This window comes from Haliotis asinina, chromosome 10, assembly GCF_037392515.1.
Source record: "Haliotis asinina isolate JCU_RB_2024 chromosome 10, JCU_Hal_asi_v2, whole genome shotgun sequence".
Taxonomy (NCBI): Eukaryota; Metazoa; Mollusca; class Gastropoda; order Lepetellida; family Haliotidae; genus Haliotis; species Haliotis asinina.
This window is the reverse complement of record NC_090289.1, coordinates 5,340,242-5,361,178: the sequence shown is the minus strand read 5'-3', so window position 1 is coordinate 5,361,178 and position 20,937 is coordinate 5,340,242. Positions and strand designations below refer to the sequence as shown.

At 37.3% G+C, this 20,937-nt stretch overlaps 2 protein-coding genes across 2 annotated transcripts in view; one reads left to right on the top strand and one right to left on the bottom strand.

Annotated features, from left to right (window-relative positions):
• The window catches only part of LOC137298453 (double-stranded RNA-specific editase 1-like), a 190,963-nt gene extending 184,672 nt beyond the window's left edge, over positions 1 to 6,291 (bottom strand). The window contains exon 1 of the mRNA XM_067830722.1: positions 6,131 to 6,291. Coding sequence (XP_067686823.1) covers positions 6,131 to 6,182 — 52 coding nt within the window. The 5' untranslated portion in view covers positions 6,183 to 6,291. The remainder of the gene's footprint in view (positions 1 to 6,130) is intronic.
• A 1,713-nt stretch (positions 6,292 to 8,004) lies between these two features.
• On the top strand, positions 8,005 to 19,537 carry LOC137298988 (heme transporter hrg1-B-like). Its single transcript, XM_067831449.1, has 3 exons — positions 8,005 to 8,143; positions 12,032 to 12,199; positions 13,359 to 19,537. Exons 1-3 carry the CDS (start codon positions 8,005 to 8,007, stop codon positions 13,535 to 13,537), a joined length of 486 nt encoding a protein of 161 aa, XP_067687550.1. The 3' UTR covers positions 13,538 to 19,537.
• Positions 19,538 to 20,937: the final 1,400 nt, after the last annotated feature.

The window sequence follows — 20,937 nt, the reverse complement described above, 5'->3', positions numbered from 1 at the left end:
ATGCCCAAAACCCAGGTGCAATTCTCCACATGGGTACAATGTGTGAAGTCCATTTCTGGTGTCCCCTGCCCTGATATTGCTGGAGTATAGCTAAAAGCAGTGTGAGCCATACTCACTTGCTCACTTTTTCTCTATCTAAGATGCAGGCATTAGGAAAGGCTGGGGCCATGGGCCATTTTGCACATTAAAATTTTTATGTTTACTATTGACACAAGGGCAATGGGCCCATTCCAAATTCAGAAAATGGCTAATAATCCTGAAAATGGACCATTATCAAATTTCTCTTTCCCAATCCCTGAAGACGTTTAAACTACGTACCGGCAAACAAGGATAAGTTGGGCTGGGGCAGAGAACATGTTTATGAAAAGTAGTTGGAGCACTGCAATGAGCAAAGGTTTGTGAAAGGGACAGTACATGTAGCTGAGTGCTGAGATTCTGTGCTGAGACAGGCCATGTGCTTCACCCATGTGCTACACTTATTCATAGACAATCTGGGGCCCCTTTCGTCACTATGGCAAGTGCCAGTGAGCGGTACTCATACATCCTAATACCTGTTAATTGTCAGGCAGCTGTTAAACTTGGACTTATTTGCCAGTAGCTTCTACTGTATAGTGGGATTGAAAAACATGTTTTAAGACATCCTGTTTTAATCTACAGGATACTGCTGATAGTCTGGTGGTCCTAACCAGCCATGTTTATATACATGCTAGGTACACACGAGGTAAGAACAATGAGTTACATAAACTGTTTTGTGATAGAACATTTTGCCACACAATATAGTTTAAAATATTTGTTATGTGATCGACCCTGGTTTGCCTGGCTCACACATGATATGTACAGTGCCTGGGACTATTCATTCACTGACAATATCAATATATCAAAGATAAGTTAAAACACTGATACTGAACATCAAGACTATGTATCAAAACAAACAATACATTGAAATACTACTGTTAATCATTAGCTGTCTTCATTCAAAAGACAAAAATTCATAAATATCTAATTAGTATGATTCTACCCCACTTTCAGCAATAATGACATTATAAGGACAGAGTACACCAGAAATAGTCTTCACACAGAGTACACACGTGTGGAATGAACACCCTGGGTTTTGCTGTGTCAAACTAATATCATAGTCACTAATGGGCTACCCCACTGCCTGTGTACCAGATTTGATCAAGCACCAACCTTCTGACATTACAAGAGAATAAGATTTCACACAATATGCTTTCTAATGACTTGCAAAAAAACCCAACTATGTCAAATTGCAGAAAGAGGTGAGTCCATGACAATTCCAAAGGTAAAATTCAGATAGGTTTTGACAAAAAATTATACAGATACATAAAGAGAGCATTTTACACAGATTATGAATTTCAAAAAAGTTCCATTACACTTCAATACATGAAAATGCATTGTGATTACAAACTGTTTCATCTGTTGTTCATCAGTCTAAGGTTTTATCAATATCTTGCTTGCCCACAAAGGTGTCAACCCTCATGGAACACCTGACATTGTGAAAGAAACTCGCCCTGGCAAACATTTACATTAAAAGAAATCATTTCAACTTAATCTTGTGTAGTTTAAGCATTCCATGACCATACTTTTCCACATGTTCTAATCTACTAAAACAAAGTATGATCCACAGAAATGCCCTCTTCCCTCAGATCTCTGTGTTTCAGCCTGTTCCTCCGCGCCATGAAACCAACAGATATCTGAACGAAGCTGCATCGACTGTTTCTACAAGTCTTGACTTCTGCTGAGCGGGTCACAAACACTGTTACCCAAATGGACTTGAAATGCTATCTCAATGCAAATGGCTGCACTTAACAAGTGAATGAGTTTCCATCAAAAATCTCAACCAATCTAGCTTGCCATTTACATTGAGACGTGATTGGACATTTGCTGTGATTAAACATGATAGAGTCGAGAGGATCGGGTTCATTATACTGATAAAATTTAAGTTGACTGATGGGATTATTTCAAGATCTAAGAACAATCAGGAGGAAGCGTGGGTTAGCATTAATTACAGGTGAATGGAGAGAGCAACTTACCTCAAACTCATCACTAGACACTGCCATAATATTTTTGGGTGTTTTCTGTCTATTTCAGGGAGTACAAAATAGTAATCCCTAAATTCTTATCAATTTTAATTAAGACACAATAAACCAAGGAATGTCCTTTCTAAGTTCACCAGAATAAGACTTCAAATGTTTGTAATAAGCATCAGATTCTACATTAATGCTAGTTCCAGTCTAAAACGTCGCTGTTATTGGTTCTGTGCCAAGACTGCATTCATACTTGTGCTAAGACTACTATGCACTATCATTATTGCCCTCAGACTGTGCCTCACCCTCAAACTGTGCACTATTATTCGCTTCACTGTTACTAGCCTCTGCCCTAGCCTGTGCACTGTTACTAGCGTTGTCCTTAGATTGTGTATTGATAATGGCTCTATCACTAGACTATGCACTAATATTACTGCCCCTAGACTGTGCCTCACCCTTAGACTGTGCACTATTATTCAACTCATCCTTAGACTGTCCACTCTTACTAGCCTCTGCCTCAGATTGTGCACTCTCCTAGCCTCTGCCTTAGATTGTGCACTCTCCCAAGCCTCTGCCTCAGATTGTGCACTCTCCTAGCCTCTGCCTTAGATTGTGCACTCTCCCAAGCCTCTGCCTCAGATTGTGCACTCTCCTAGCCTCTGCCTTAGATTGTGCACTCTCCCAAGCCTCTGCCTCAGATTGTGCACTTTCCCTAGCCTTTTACTGGCCTCATCCTTACACTGTGCACTCTTAATGTCCTATACACTGATAATGGTCCTGATCTAACACTAAGCAATGATACTGGTTCTGTTTTAAGAGAATATGGTGACTGGCTCTATCCTAAGATGGCACCTTAAGACTGTGAATTAATACTTGCTCTATGTTAGAACTGTGTTCTGATAATGTTTCTGTTCTCTGACAGCATTGTCTGATTTACTGAGGAAAAATAATATAACGGCCCTCTGTCTCCCTTTAATGTATAAGGGTTCACCTTGTCACTTTGAAGTCCATTTGATCTAACAAAGATTTGTGAAAACATATGGGACAGCATTTCGCATCAGAATATTGGTGCAAATAATCTAACCTAGTGATGCATCATGGACAACAAAGCATTGAAATGTAACTTCCTTACCCACAATGCATTACTGGGCTGGGTTATACGCAACAACACTACTTGATGCCAACACTGTTGAAGCACAGCAATTCTGGCCAACAGAATTCAACTTAATGTTCAAAATGGCAAACTGCAATTTCTTTTCAATTTCCTGTCCTTGTCACCCAAAAAAGACATCTCAAGTCAGCTGAAATGCTCAATTGGCTGAGAAAAACAGCAGTCTCGGTGAACGTGCAATCTGCCGTTGATGCCAAAACAGTGAAATCAGATCTTACCAAGTCATACATACATATGACACTTTCAGCCTCCTGACTTTTTAAATATGATTTCCCTTGTGTAGCCATGGCCAGAACCTTTCACACAGATAAATGACAGAAATAATTATTCATCATATTCAACAAAAGCAGAGAACATCCAGTTATCATGACTATGTTATGTAAAGTTCAAGTTAATGTCAATGAACAGGCAGAAATCAAAATGATGAAGGTTCGGTATTTAGACCTTGCATTAGAGTAAGCATTATGTCCTTGTCATTGCCCATGTGGTCAAAGTCAAAGATTAATGGGGTTCACATAGTCCAGCAGTCTAGAAACAATAATCAAGCACTACAAGACAGTCTGAGATGACAAAACGACACAGCTGCAGTTGGACACTTTGGGCAACTGGTCACAGGCTAATTCTTGCACACATTCACTCTACCATGTCAGCTGACCTATGAAAGCCTTAGTGTACATGATGTAAACAGGAAAAGTCAGTATAATAAAAATATATAGACACACTTGGGATTGTTAACAAAAACCTTTCACATACATACAGAGAACAGATGGTTGGAAATCTAAAGAACAATATGTCATACCTGAACACTAGTCAAAAGTCAAGTAATCAAACAGTTTTTTTTACTTTATCTCATACATGTTCAAAAACAAGAAAGAAGAAAAAATGATCAGTTCAATGGAGATTTGAATTCAGTTATTAGTCAAAGGGAGATAATCCATTGTCTGAACATTGTGATATCAGCCTGATCTTTTTCAAAAGCGTTTCTAGCGTTGACATGTGAATAAAGTTATATGTTACTTTTAACACTGTCACACCCATGTGGTAGGTGAAACTAACAACATGTTCACATAATGTAAAGGAATTAAACCTGTATTCCTGTCACAAACCGATCTGTTAATCACAAGATTGCCCTAACAGTTGTTAGGCCAGTTGTATATTTGTTGATTAACACTACACTCAGCAATATTCCATCAAATTAACAGCTGTCTGAAAATAATTCAATATGGACCAGATAATCCAGTGACATTGTGAAGAAAGATCAACAGAAGATATTAAATACTATTAAATGTTAATTTAGTTTGTACTCATATATTATGACAGTGGTTGTAATTTCTTGGTTAACTGCTTAACATCACACAAAGCAATATTCCAGCTAAGTCTGTGGTGTGTTGGTATGCGATGCAATGCAACCAAGGCTGATTGTCCAATCTATTTTGTCAATCTTTGCACAAGCACAGGTTGCAATAAATAATCCAAGAGGCTTCCAACTAAGTCTCACGGCTGTGATTCACGAAGTGAACACCCAAAGACTGATAGATGCACTGGTGAACTTGATGATCAGATCAAGTCATTTCAATAACAAACACATCAGTTTGTCTAGAGGAACTGGATATAAAGAGCACATTGGTTGGATGGAAAACAGTGGTTGTGAGGCTTGCATAAGCACATGTATTATAGCATCATCAGCCTCTATAAGATTATTTGTTCACTTCAGAGTGCAGTGGGACATTAACATATATCCTTCAACAAACAAAATTATTCTATTCTTCAAGAATTCTGCTTACATTGATAGAACAGAAGAAAATTGGTGTCTTCATAGCAGCATTTTCACTGTTTCACATGTTCAAAAGAACCATAACATTTTTAGGCAAATATATATGCATCTTTAAAATATCACAGAGGAATTTAAAATAGTTAATTTGGTGCACATGACAGCAACATGGACTTAATTATTCATCAGTGTACAATGAACGACAATTGTAGCTTAATTTGTTAAAAAAATAACTTGTTAAAGACAGATATGATTCAGGGTCAGTTTTAGGAATCAGTCATCCTATTGTAAAGAGGATATTGCAAAGAAAAGAAAGAACAAAATCATCAAACAACATTTGATTTCACTGACGTCAGAAGACTTTGATATCAAACTGTAAGTTTATTAGCCTCTATAACTTGATTCTGTTATACTAACAATAGGAATTAAGCTAATGAAACATATATAACAACAATTTCAACCATTATAAAAGGATGATATAAATGGTGCCATGGTGGATTAGAAGACAGTGTCATTCACTTTGTGAACGTAAGACGTGTATCCTCGATGTGGGACTGCTCACTTCACATGTATTTAATGACATATAGTACATAAGTATTCATCGTGGTCACTGATAATAATGGTATCAAATGAAACACTGATATTTATCTATGAAATGTCTTTAAAAAGCTTTAACTAACCACATGCAAAATTAGTCATCTTGAAAATATCTTGGTCTAAAAACATTTATTAAAATCTTCTCATCTGGGTCAGATTTTAGAGAAAGAGCTGCTTATATGTGTAAGACACTTCTCAAAATAAACTTAGATCATCTTGTGTTTCACACTTTTACATGCAATGTCAACTAAACTATAACAGATTAAGGAGCTTCTCTGAATCTGATCGTGTCTACTCTAGTTCTCTCCTAGTGATGTCAAAAATCACTGAGATGTTAAACACTGGACTAGTATTAATGACAGGTCTTGGATTTCGATTAAAACGGAAATAGTGTGCCTACAAATATCATTCAATCCTGTTAAGTCTTCGATCATGTAAAAGGGAATAATGATGAGTGAATGCAAGACCAAGGAATGGATAGTGTGTCTGACACTCTCTTTCCATCAACCCCCTAAACAAATAACAACGGTCTACATGAAAACAAACCTCTGGTGCCCCCAGAAGTAAGTGAAGATTCTCCTCGTTCGATGTTGTCCATTGTAACGAGATAATGATAAAAACAGAAAGAGAAACTTGGAATGACTTATTCCGGCCGTGCTTCAAACTAGCGGAAGTTCAGCGTGCGGCTCTATATTCTACTATCTTGACAACTCTCTCCAAGAGTTTGAATCGCTGGAGCACTGCAACTGGTCTCCCCGAAATAAAGACGATATAAATACATTTTCGCTTTAAAGGTTGCAAACGTGTCCGATTATGCACTTAACTAACCTGTTTATTTAAACTGTATCTTGCTAACAAGCTCCAGGTTGGAGTATCGACCCATCTCCCAAAGATAAGCATTGATGACGATCTGGTAAACAAACACACTTTTTTTTATCTCGCGACCCCGATGATAACACACTGGTTGTTTCTCTTCACAGCTGGCGCGTTTGTTGTGACGCTATTAGTCTCTCTTTGGCACCAGACCGTTTTAGCCTGATCGTGTCAAGATCAGTAGTGTTTTGACACAGCTTTTAGATACTGTCTGCAAGGTTCTAGGTGTCTTATATTCTACCCAAAACAAGTTAAAGAAGACACACGATTTGTAACTTAGGAATTGCAGCTCCAACTGGTAGCTATAGCAAAATCTTGTGTTCGTCGACTCCCTTTGAGTAGTGTATAACCATTCCTTTCACAAATTACAAACAGGGACACCTTTCCATGGAGTAATTGTCAACAAAAATTGTTACCTCACGATTTCACGATCCGTCGATGCACCGCAAATTTACACAGACTTGAACACGGAATGTGAGCCAAAACTGGAATGTCTAAATGCATTTTGCCATAATCTGTTGAGATGTATACACAGTCATAGTTTTTCCGTTTTCTAATCACAACAAACACAATCCTTACTTCACCAATCACGGTCGATTTACTAGACTAACCAATCACGTATGATCCTAAACTAACCTCTCATGCTTGACACCTACCTTATAGACAACCAAACCACTCATGCTTGACACCTACCTTATAGACAACCAAACCACTCATGCTTGACACCTACCTTACAGACAACCAAACCACTCATGCTTGACACCTACCTTATAGACAACCAATCAAGCTCTTGCATGGACTATACAGAATACAAGTCATAGGTAAAGATTCTCAATCATGTGTGTTGCCCACATCAACCGGCCATGTATGTAAATTAACTAATCATGCAACCTTATATTCAATAACTAGTATTTAGCATGATGGAGACAAAACCTATCTGTTTAAACAACGACATTTCGTCACTGTCCAGCAAAGGAATGGAAACTGCACCTACCTACTTCCACTGTGGCATGGACACTGCCAGAGAAAATAAAATTGTTAGTAGTATTATTTACAATGTATATAACTTTAAAGGCGGATCCGGGAATTTTTAAAGTGGGGTGTGTTGAGGGTGGGGGTCAGGTGGGTAATCTCCCACACAAAAAAAACGTATAATTCTTCGTGAGCAATAAATTAATTGTACTTACATGCCCTTGGATGTTTTAATTCTGTACTCAGGTTGTAAATTCTGTTGTGAGAAACTATATGTAAATTCAACATGTTAGGTGAATTTCTAACAATTAACAAGGACGTGCATCTAAAGTATACATTACCTGTAGAGTTCATTTCGGGAAAGAAGGTATTCTCTAACAGAGTCTTTGAAGGGCATTAAGAGGTGATACACATAAAGACAAGACTTTTTATGGATGTCAACTTCTTTATTGTGAAGAGTCACCACGTTTCGAAGTATGCTCTTACTTCTTCATCACCTGATCCATAAAAACTTTTGTCTTTGTTCTCTAACAGTTGCTAGGTAAATAGTACATTATAACTTCACATTCTCCAACATGGCCGCCCCCAGCGAATGCGGAATCAAAGCAAGATTTAGCTTTAGTATTATTGGAATTTTAATTGGTGTGTCCATATTTCTCACATTTGGACTCCACTATAAGAACTGGAACGTGGCATTGTGGGGTTTGCTGTCAGGTATGTTGGTTGTCATCGGGCCATGATTTCGTTACATATTTTGAACTCAGTCGGGTACAACAATGTCAACATGTCAACAAATTGATTTGACAATATGGACTAACGTCTGAACACTGTTTGAACCTATCACTCTGTGGGACTAATACTACTCTCTTATTTAAACTTCATGAAAGACGCCATCATGCTTTGGTAACTCAACGATGACTAATTATGAGGTTGAAAAAATCTTGTTTACTCTGAGTCGAAATCAGCCCCCCACCCCCAAGGAATTACGGCAAATTTGAAGGAATTGCATCTCAAATGTAAACAAACGCAGCCCACTCGCGAAACAATTGCAGCGATATTGGTACTTTAGCAGTAATAACATAAACACAACACCCCTGGCGTTGATATTTTTGTGTGAAATAGATGAATAGGTTTGTAAAATCAGAACTTTAAATGATGTTAAAGGGGCACTGATGCGGAGCGAATAATGTTTCTCGCCAACGGTCTAGTTACGAAACCAAACCGCAATTTGGTCAGCGCCGGCTCCTTCGACCGTGACGGACAAAGGAACTGGGCTACTGTCCATATTAGCAGAATTTTTTCACCTAAACAGTCAGGAGGCCGGATGCCTATCATATGCCATTTGTTTAAAAATATCTATGGTATTCCTTGTCCGATCGTAACCAAATATCCCAGCAGTGTAGTACTTTTCGGATGCTTGGATGGTATAGTTACTGATCCAATTTGATCCTATTTCTGCGTTTTAACCTCGATATTTAATCATGTTACATGAAAATATGATGTCTACAGGCACGTAGCAAGCCATTTGTTTCAGTACGGAAGATTGCAAAGCTTTATATTTAGGTAGTTTTGAGTGTTGGTTGAGCTGTGATAGCAAATATCATACGTAAATTTTGGTAGCTATGGTAGCTACAATGGTTTCTTATTTATGATAATAAAAACACACAGTTGATTTATTTGAATTCGTAAACAAAAAAACGATGACTTTGCCTTTGGTAGAGAAATCTGAAAATTTTCTTACGTGAAAAACCCCTTATTTCACCTATTTACCAAAGTACACATCAAATGCCAGTGTGTATTCCTTATGTAACGAAATTCCGTTGGTATCCTCAAAACAGTTTCGGCCCATAAGTGTTTTCAGGCTGCATGCGACACAGAGATTACATCTTCCTTGCTGTAACTCGCGCTTGATGGTGTAAATACACGTGTTATTTGTCATCATTCCCTGGATGGTCAATTAATGATTTTTTAACAAGTATAATTAGTAGTAACACCACTTCGGTTACTCAACAAAGGTTCCCATTTGGCATTTCTCCTGTCTGGAGTAAATACTCAACATTATAAATTAAGGTCTGTAATGGCAAATGTATTGTATGTTATGTAATATGTGCATGTAAGTCATGCAAGAGGTTTTATCAGCTGAGTTACAAAAGCAAACATCGATCAAAGGATTAACTGATAACACACTGATTGATTAATTACTCTTATCTTCTAGCGGATTTGTCAAAAGGCAGAGTGTGTAGATGACAACACCCTGTCGTAAAGTGTGAGTGCAAAAACAACATCCTCCCTTCAAAGAATTAACCACCCTTGCGTTGATTGACTGATTGCTCATTATTGGTTAACTAAATTACTTAGAATAGTGGACATCATACAATTAGTTGCCAGGTGTGCTATCTTGGGAGACCAATGAGAGGTTTATCTGGTTTTCACCAACGAAAGACGTGAAACGATATGTTACTTTTTCGCAAATGAGACAGTTGCAAGACACGCGACACAGAGCAGGATTATTTACCAGCTGCAGATGAATGGAATATGGTTTCTTTTACGTGGATATTGATGGATACACTCCTGAACAAGGTAGTAGCCTGACATTGTTCCTATAAAATTAGTCTGTTTTACATTCATTATTTGCATTTTGTTTTAATTTATTTGTTGTAGCATTCAGCAGAATCTGTATGACAGAAAAGAGACACTAGATCGCGTATGTGTGTGAAATAGGATCCACAATGGCAATCTATACAATGTATAAATGTTGCTGTTATGTTAGAAATTTACTATGAGTATAAGCAGATCGTGTGTTCTTTTATTTATTTTCAGAATCATACAAATATGACAATGAGGCAAAATATAGAGACGTACATTGGCTTCGTTATTTTTCCGTCCTAATAGTTTTTTTACCATTTCTACCACTGGCAGATGATTAACCTTCAAAGTGTTTCATTTGTTTTCATAATACATTTGTAATGAAGTAAAAAATGACTTCACCTCAGTTGATCTGTCTATAATTAAACTATCAGTTGCACCTACGGACTGCGCAGCAGAGGTCACGAACCAGTCACGAATTCTGGGATATCATCCGGGTACTCACGGGAGAAAAACAATAACAAAAGTTTACACCAGTCCACGGAAAATGCTCCGCATTAGTGCCCCTTTAAAGATTATAATTACATTTTTGTCTTACATCGTCAAAAACCCTTTACACTGAGATACCTGTTCTAGTTTATTGAATGTATATTTGGGGTTAGGTCATCCTTGATATCACCAGGGTTAGGATAAATCTCCACTGTACCCTGGATGCATCAATGGCCCAATAATTCTTTTACCTCCCTTTGCTGGCTCTGCATTCTCACAGTAGCCAGTCAGCTAAGTCACCCTTACAACTGAGCTTGCCACTGTCAGCAAAGATAGCAGTTGCAGCTGCAAAGGTTTGTTCACAGTGTGACTCAGGTTTGGGGAAAATCATGCCAACATTTTGAGCATGTCTTTGGGATCTTGAGGGAGGATGGTGTAGATGTCACCGTACAATCGTGTGTATGAGCAGGAGAAGTAGAAGAGTAGTAGTAGGTCCGAAACTTTAAAACATGTGCACAGGAACTCCTTCTAGCTCTTTCAGAGAAGCTCTTGGTTTGTGTTGCCAAGTTTAACCGGTTAGATAGTTTATAAAGTGAAAGTGATCTGTGATTGGTTCGCTCTACTTGCCAGTGTACACACCTGATGGGATGAAAGGCTGGCTAAGGGAGGTAATAAATTCTGGCAAGTTCGGTTGTAAAGGTGGCTTAGCTGACTGGCTACTGTAAGAATGTGGAACCAGCAAAGTAATAAAGATGCATCCAGGGTATAGTGGAGACTTATCGGAATGTATACCCAGGAGATGTTTAGGTTGGGGTGAGGTATGCATGTTAGTTTGTAATTTGGGTTTTGATCCCAAAACATCTGTCATACATAACTGTCAAGTTTAACAGATTGCAGAAAGTGTGAGTGTTTTATGCTCTTCAAAATATGACACACCCACATTCAGAGTATCCTTGCCTAAACCTTATACCTCAAGTGACTCCAGTTGTAGTTAATGTATTGGCTACAGAACTATGTCAACTGTCAAAGTGGAAGACCCAGGCTTTTTGACCAATGATTTAGTCTACATTATCATTTTGTCTGTGACAAATATTTTTTGGAAAACAGCCATTCATGAGCATTAATTGTTATCACATTTTCAAGATGATTTAATGTAGTGTTATTAAGTGTGAATTGTTTTCTAATGATAGCTTAACATCAGTAATAGATCTATAGAGTTGTTAGTCTGTGGACAAGTGATCCAATGAATAAGTTGGTCAAACTGTCACTGGGTTTAACAGGTCTGCTAAATATGTGAATGTGCCATCATAAAACCTTATCCAACTTTGTCACCAGATTTTGATAGACAGAGTTAGTTCCCTTAGGTATGCCAGGATCTATTGAATCCTAGATGTGGCTTGAAAATTATTGTTATTGTCATTATGGATGGTGTTCCTGTGAACTCAACTCCCACACTGATGTGAGATGTTGAACAATTGACTTACTGTTGACAACAGCCAGCTCACTGACACATTCCTCTGCTTCTAGGTATTGGAGCAGCACTGACTCTGTTCATCCACATGCAGTACACCAGGAAGGTATGGCAGACATTTCCCTACAGACTGAAGTACTGGATGTTACTAGGATGCTTCATACAGCTTGCAGGGGTCTGTGGCTTCGTGGCCTACATCACACTGGCTGTCACCATGGGCCAGGGTAAGAAACATGTTTACTTATATGAAGAAGTATATCCGTCCATCTTTTTGTGACATGGTGCAAAGTAAGTCCTGAGGATCTTGTCTGGATATTTTTTTGAAATCACTGGTGCACTTGACCTTCAAAACGTATTTGTGTTTGTTGAATTGTTTAATTTATTCATTTACTAATTCAGGTACTGATTTATACAGAACATACAGTATATATCCATTAACGTTCACAGTTGGTAAGGAGGGGAATCATCCCTTCAAATGATAAAACTTGAATAGCTAAATTTGTCTTCATCTCTCCCTGGCAGCCTGCCCAAACAGTGTTGGGAATTGGTTGAATCTCACAATTGATGATAGATTCATTACAAATGAACAGTCATCGATAAAATTGGTTAGCATCATTTTTCAGATTTTCCTTTCTAAGCTGTTATTGTACATATGTATAACATGATGCGGCTTGCTTATTAAAAGTTATGACCAATATATCATGAACACAAACTTCCTGGGGTCTTGAAGAAATGTTGTGTCAGTGAAGTGTGTTTTCTAAGAACTGAACAAGTTTTCAGACCTGACAGCTTCGAAGATATGTTCCATGGCCATGTGTTTCAAAGACCAAAACAGTAGCTCCAAAATTGTTTTGTGTTCGATAATGAGAAAATGCGTTCAACTGCTTGGTTGTTTAGTCACTGCGACCAATCTTTGATTATTTCAATTAATGGGAACACCACTATCCCAAAACATCACTAAATAGTCAGTTGTCGTACCCCATGGTAAGATGAGCCACCTTCTGCCATTACTTTTTGCACAGTAGCCAGTGCTAAGGCCTGATTTTAATGTAACTGGTGAGTATTAATACTATTATTCTTATCCAGAAAGCTTCATTGAAAGTATTCTTTGATACTGTGTATCTTTACTGTTTGTGTCACTGAGGAAGATAGCTGTTGGCAGAAAGGCAATTGACCAAGGCTTTAAATTGTGCTAAAAAGTGGAGTTAAATTAATCTCACTCACATCCTGTTGGTGTGGACTAAAGCGTTTGCTTATCGCACCAATGGCCACTTGGGTCCTTATCTGTGATATTGCTGAAATATTGCTAAAAGCGGAGTAAAGCAAAGCTCACTCACTCACATCCTGTTGGTGTCATCAAGATTGGATTGTTTCTTTGTTCAGGTCTGATCGTGTATGGCAATGGCTACTACCTGACAGCAGTGTGGTGCTTCATGACGTGGAAATGGGGCTTCCTACTCTTCTACTTCTCCCGCTCATACAAACGATTGTACGGCGACATCTACACCATCCTCCCTCAAGATCCCAAAGACAACATCCATGGCTACTATTCTGACAATTGAACCAAGGGACACAACTCTTCTACGTTAACAAAACATGCTCAAGATGCCCTATATGCAACACAGTGAAATGGGAACAGATTCAGATCAGTTATTCTCATGTTAATGGTTGCTAAATTTCTAGTAGTTCCTGCCATAGATCTTTGCATGTGTTTACTTTTATATCTTTTGGAAGTATTTGATTTGAGGATTCAGATTATTGATTGTACAATATCATACAGCTGCCTGTTTGAAAGAAACCATAATCACTAAGACTCTGACATTACCTGAAGTAATAATAATAATGTTGTCTTCAGTGTATGATTGTTTTTCTCAATGTAGGCACTTTATCTTTACCAAATATATAGAAGTAGTTGCAAAGGTGACCATTCGTTGTCTTGGTGAAGTGTTTTACTTCTGTGTTTACTTTACATGTTGTTTCATGAGTGATAGTTTAGACATCCGAGATTACGTTATATTATGATGATATATTGTCTTCCATTTTATGTTTTGATGTGAGATTATTGAGACAGATGAATGAAAGAAAGTGGAAGAGGTTCTATAAGTTATGAATACAGGCCTTGTTCTCTTTATGTATTTGATTTGTAATACATGTACTAACACATGTAAAGTATTTAAGTGATGGGGTCAGGTGGTCACGCTCTCTGACTTAGTTGACACATGTCATCATATCCCAGCTGTACAAATGGATGCTCAAGATGTTCATCACTGGATTTTCTGGTACAGATTGATTATTTCTAGTCCACCATTACATAGCTGGAATATTGCTGAGTACGGTGTTAGACAACAAATAAACACACAAAACAAACAGGGACCTTCGTATTCCAGACAAATGGGGCCTGGAATGCCCACATATAGTCATGTAATCACTGTTGCAACTCATGAAATAGGATCTCAATTAATGAAGTCTGTTTTTTGTCTGTGATCATTAGAGTACAATATTTATTAATTTTGAATGTTGAAAGAATGTATTTTACTTGAATTGGTCTCTTTTTCATCCAAGGATGAAAAGCAAAATGGAAGATAAGGCAAAAAGGCAAGAATTAGTATATATTCAGAGCCAGATACAGCTTTTAGAGGAAGGATGGCTGCACACACTTTAGAAAGAGGGAGTGTACACTACAGTTTCACCCATTTTCAATTATCATTTAATAAACTTTCAGGATAAAAGGAAGGGTGCGCACCCCTGCACTCCCCATGGATCCTCCTGTGATATTTGTTTTGAGAGTAATGACCTCACTGATCACCGTAGTAAAGATTTGATACTGTTCCCAAGATCAAAACATATATTATATTATATTATTACAATGAATATTACAGTTAATACGTCAACTGGGTGTGTGGTATGATATTTGGGAGAAATGTAGCTATAGTTTACCCAATATTTGTATATGCCCTACATTAACCTCATAGTGGAGTTGTTAGATCTTTAGTCACCTGGTGACAAGGGGACATTACCCTGTAGCTACAATTCATTAAACTTGAAATGGATTACACTAGAAGGTGAAGGGTTTTCACTGTACATACTATGATGTGTTCAACACAAATTCAACCACTCAGATAGGCTAGGTCAGTTGTTGTACTTGGCTAAATATCCCAGGAGTGTAATCGTCAAACAAAACCCAGGGGAGATCTCTTGGCACTCGGTCTTCACCACAGCTGTTCAATGCAAGTGTACTCAGAGCTTAAGGAGTTTGTCTTTCAGACAACAAAGGTTTCTTGTTATCTGTTTTCATGTTCATTTGCACAGAATTGTGTTATCTGTTCAGTCTTAGACTGACCATTTGAACATTTGTTTTCATTATATCAAAATTAATGCACATGTGATCGTTTTCTGGACTGAAAGAAACATTAGGGGGTAATTTTCAGTTTGAAGTGGGAGAAATCTGTCTATCCCCCCAGCATGTAATGCGGGGGGGATATAGTTGACGCCTCGTCTGTCGGTCCGTAATTATTTTGTTTCCAGAGCATAACTCAAAAAAACATTCAATATTTTTAGCCCAAACTTGCTGGATATAGTAATCTCAGCCTATGGTTGTGCCTTTTGCTATTTACAGATTTTTGGCATTTATATTTTTTTTTGTTTTTCCATGGAACATTTTGGTGTTATGGTGGGGTGGGCTTTGTTTCCGGAGCAGAACTCAAAAGCCGTTCAATATTTTTCTGCAAAACGTGGTAGATATATCAGTCAGAAGCTGAAGTGGTGCCTTTTGCTATGTACAGGTTTTTGTGATTTATTATTTTCTCGGTTTCCATGGAAACGTTTCAGACTTAGTCTGAAAAGTGAGAGGTGTGTTTCGTTTCCAGAGCAGAACTCAAGAACTTCTTAATATCTGTCCATAAAACGTGGCAGATATGTGTTGCAGAGCCCAAAGTGGTGCCTATTGCCCTCTACAGGTTTTTATGATATATTATTTTCTCGGTTTCCATGGAAGCGTTTCAGACTTCAGAGTAATGGACTTTGTTTCCGGAGCAGAACTCAAAACCATTCAATATTTTTCTCCAAAACTGGGTAGATATATCAATCAGAACCTATAGTGGTTCCTTTTTTGTATGTGCAGGATCTTGTGATTTATTGTTTTCTTCCCATGGAAATGTTTTTGACCTTGTCTGAAAAGTGAGAGGTGTGTTTCATTTCCAGAGCAGAACTCAAAAACATCATAATATCTGTCAGTAAAACTTTCTAGATATGTGTGGCAGACCCCAAAGTGGTGCCTTTTGGTTTTTAAAGGTTTTTGTGATTTATTATTTTCTTGGTTTCCATGGAAACGTTTTGGACTTAGTCTGAAAATGGAGGGGTGGGCTTCGTTCCCAGAGGACAAATCGAAAACCATTTCATATCTTTCAACAGATCTTGGCAGATATATGAGACAGATCTTGAAATTGTGACTTTGCTGGTTACAGATATATGGCACATTTATAATTTTCATGAATTCCATGGAAACAATTCAAACTTAGTCTAAAAAAACAATGAGTAACTGTCTGATGATTTGTCCTTTCAAACATGTGGGGGCCGGGGGGGATATGTCATCTTCTGATGACTCTTGTTATTTTTATGATATCTTATCTTCAGCTCCCTCCCTCCCTCCCTCACTCGCCCACCCAAAGCCCACTCACTCAGTCGAGTGAGTTTACGTTTACAAGACATGTACTTAATGTATGTGAGGGAGTTGATTTTTATGACTTTTCCTTCTGTCACACTGCTGTAGGTGATATTACTAGCCCATGGTTGAACTTGCAGACATTGTTTCTGGACTGTTGTTGTTCCTACCATGTTGCCCACTTATTCCCAAGTGTTGTGAATTGTTTTCACTTTCAGGTTGTGTTCAGTATTTCGACAGGCCAGACCAATGTGTCTTTTGTTGCACAGAATTGCCCAAATTTGGCACTCATGGGCTGAATTTCCAATTTACTATTCTGTTGTTTGAATGATGGAAAACTTAAAACTTATGTTTAGATGTTGTATTGCAGTACATATAATAAACAGACTGCTCACTAGCATCACACGTTCACCTTGTCATAGTCAGACTCGAAAGAATTCCGGGAATTCAGGACTCTTAAGGTGCTCTAGTTTTTCCTGCACTCCTATTTTTGTAAAAATAAGAAGCAGGTACTCCTGATGTTGAGAAATTATCTGGAGCCATGCATAACAAAGGGATGAACTGATATGTCATTCTGGGGTGTGAGCTTGATGAGGCCATAATAGCACAATAGTTTTAGTTACTGTTATGTTTGTGTTATTCTAACATTCTCTTTCACTTTTTATATCAGAACTATCTCATGTCATTTTTTTTTCACTGATATGCTTGTTATGGTATCTGACGTAAGGTGTCATTATAGTGATATTGCTGAAATTCATGATGGCTACATCCTTCAAGGAGTTATTCAGGAACAAAATCCTACAAATGATAAATTGAGTCAATAGCTTTTTGTATTGCAAATATTATATTTGTTTACTCCATTTTATATTGTGTATGTTTGTGGGATATTTTTTTATCAAAAATTAAAGTTTTAGCAAGACACCAACATCTTGTTTCTTTCCAATTTACTTCGGATGGCATCCCAGCTACAGCTGGTACCTCATGTCCTCTAGAAATGTTAGGATTCCCGGTTCCTTGGTGTGGAAATATGCACCTCTAGTAAAAACAAATATGCAGAAGCACTGACATTTAGAAAACAAAGAATGGGTGAAGCAATTGGCACGTTCTGTTGTTTTGCTACAATACGGAGGAGTATAATTACAATGGCATAAACATTGGTTACGTGTTGGTTTGAGAACTTCAGCAATGTATCACTAAATCAAATCTGCATGAAAAACTAGACACTTACCCATGTATGTGTTTACTTTCTAATTCTTTATTGTTTTACAACATGTGATATTTATGAATTGTTTGACCAGCATTCTAGAAATTGGCAAGTCCAAATTGATGTTTACAGTTTCAGAAGTTTTGCTACCTGCTCAGTCATGCCTTATTGCCTGTCAAGATAAATATGTTTCTGTTTGTTAGTATATCTCACTGAAATCATGTACATTACTTTGTTTGCTTCCATGAATGTAGGACTGTTATTGAGGAAGGTTAAGACTTTGAATGGCACTTTCCATTATTCTTTTTAAGTTCATTTTAAGAAATTTGAAAAATATGACTTTGCTGTATTGTTTGTGATAAGGAGAACTTAGTCAGATGATGTAATCATCTCGCAAAATCAATTATTACCGAAATGTGGGTTTTACAAAATAACGTTATTAATAAGAGAAAGAGCTGAAGCATTCTTTGTTAGAATGAATGAATGAATGATGACCACTTTGTTTAGAAGTTTCAAAGAATATGACTTTGCTGTATTGTTTCTGATGGGAAGAACATAGTCAAATGATGTGATCTTGTGCAAGCTTTCGAAGTTTCTAAAACAATGTTTTCTGGTTTGTACTTATTTTATGATATTGTGCTCCGCATTTTGCTTAATTCTTTTGCTGTTTGATACACATTTGCATCCGCTTTCAAGTAAATGCCAAGTGACATATTTATGTTGTGTTCTTTTCATTCTATTTAATCATATATATTGATTTTGTTTGAATTGTGTGTACAGACTTTCTATATGCTGATGTAAAAATTAAACAAACATTGTCGGTGAACAGACAGTTATTAATTCTGTGTTTAAAGATGTGTGTAAAAGCAGCCATGACAATACATTAATCAAGTCACCTGCTTGATTAATTAATAAAAGTATATGATTTCAGAAATGAAAAGATAATCAGAAATATCTATTTAATTAATTTATGACAATGAAAGAATTTGTAAGCATGTGAATGAGGTACATTGTATTCCTCTTATGAGTTAATGTGTCTAGTATATATTTTGTTTACTGCTTACATTGAACTTATTAATAATTTAATTCTAGGTAGTACTGACAGATGTTTAACAGTTTGTAGGTTGTATGAAGTTCAATGTCTTAAGTGCATAATCCTATTACTGCATTGTCCTTTTTGCTGCTACCTGTATTGTCATTTTCTAGTGGAGAAAGAGTTGTCTCCCTTACAACACACAGGTTAACTTGAACCTTATACGTAAATGTAAGTTCTACCTCTTTGATTGACTGGGATAGTGTTGTGGTGTACTGGCTGTTGTGATTATAATTTTAAGGGTCCAAATGCCTGATTGTCTGTATGACCGATAGTCCTGAACCATTTATCAATAGTCTAACATTAATGGCAATATTAATTTCACACTCAAGAGTGTGTTTTATATTTCTCTGTTGTAGTTTTCAGTCAAAGGTTTGGCATTTTTCTGTGTTTTACTATGTGCTGTGATGATGACTGTAAGATTGAAGCTTACAACTGTTATTCAAATTTGTGAAAACTGGACTTGCTTTCCTTATTCCTTGAATTACAAAGAAAATATTTGTGTGACTGGTCTGAAAGGAATTGTATCAATGGAGCATCATTGAAGTTTTGACCCACATTGTTTATCTGTTATTTATACACAAATATATGCAATAGGAATCTCACTTTGGGTTTTGTCTCTTCATTCGACTGTTTGACTGTCAAGACTACTTACCAATTCAACTGTTTGACTGTCAAGACTATTTACCATCCTGCTAAAGGAGGGATGCATTTTGTCATCTGATAATTCGTGTTTAGTCAGTTGTGGTGAAACTGTCGGCTAGTAGTGTTATTGTGCTGACTTAGTGATTACATTTAGTAAATCACCTGTAGTGTTCAGGATACACAAAGATGGTGGGAGGGTTCAATCAGGAAGGACATGTTCAGTTGATACCTCTCAGTGTATGCCAGACATACATTTTTCTAACTTTGCACCTCAATCACATTTTAGGTATCATTATTTTCATCACATCAGAAAATGTGAATTAGGACAATGTCTAGTATGTGACACTGAACACAATGTCAGGAGCAGGAACGGAAATGGCTTGTGACTGTAGATCAAACCCAGTATGTCAATGACTTTCCACAAAATGCAGAACTGTTCAGTGCCTTTCATTTATGCAGTTAAATGACTGATCCATGTTCAGTTGGCTTTACACATATCAGTATATTTTCAGATGCATTTCTTAATTGACAGTAAGAAATGTTGCTGGGAAAAATTAAAACCCATGTGAAATTAAATGTATCATCCACATTTGTGACTGGGATTATTGTGTCTCCATACACATAGCTATGCAGATAGCCTGACCCAGACATCACAAGGCTTTATTGCAGATGAACCATTACAGTCTCAAAACTACCTTTCTAGAATATTGTTAAGCAGAAGTCTACATTCAAAATAGATGGACTTGAAAAGATGTCTTGAGTATATAGACATGGGAAGCTGTTTTTTTGTGTTTGAGACAGTACAGATAACAAGACAGAGGAAGTATTGGACGACTCAAAATCAGAGTTCCTGTTATTATTTTCCTGTGATTTGAAGTGGTGAATGGATCAATATTATTTATCATCCTGGAACAGAGATGTGATATATTTGATTTGGGATGTCCAGATTTCATCCTTGTTTTCAGCATCAGCCTTTCATAAAGTCAATACATGATACCACAGTCAGCACATGGTGCCACACAGTTAATAGATGGTACCAATAGAGTTAACATGTGATGACATTTAGTGAAAGGTACCACATAGTCAATGCATGGTACTGAGTTAACATGTGATGGCATTCAGTGAAAGGTACTGTACCACATAGTCAACACATGGTACTGAATTAACATGTGATGGCATTCAGTGTAAGGTACTGTACCACATAGTCAACACATGGTACTGAGTTAACACATGATTGCATTCAGTGTAAGGTACTGTACCACATAGTCAACACATGGTACTGAGTTATCACATGATTGCATTCAGTGTAAGGTACTGTACCACATAGTCAACACATGGTACTGAGTTAACACATGATTGC

Excerpts from the sequence above, each read along its gene's own strand:
- LOC137298988 (XM_067831449.1), top strand. The coding sequence starts at position 8,005 with ATGGCCGCCCCCAGCGAATGCGGAATCAAAGCAAGATTTAGCTTTAGT. Across the intron at positions 8,144-12,031 it reads ATTGTGGGGTTTGCTGTCAG|GTATTGGAGCAGCACTGACT; the intron begins GTATGTTGGTTG and ends CTCTGCTTCTAG. Across the intron at positions 12,200-13,358 it reads GGCTGTCACCATGGGCCAGG|GTCTGATCGTGTATGGCAAT; the intron begins GTAAGAAACATG and ends TTCTTTGTTCAG.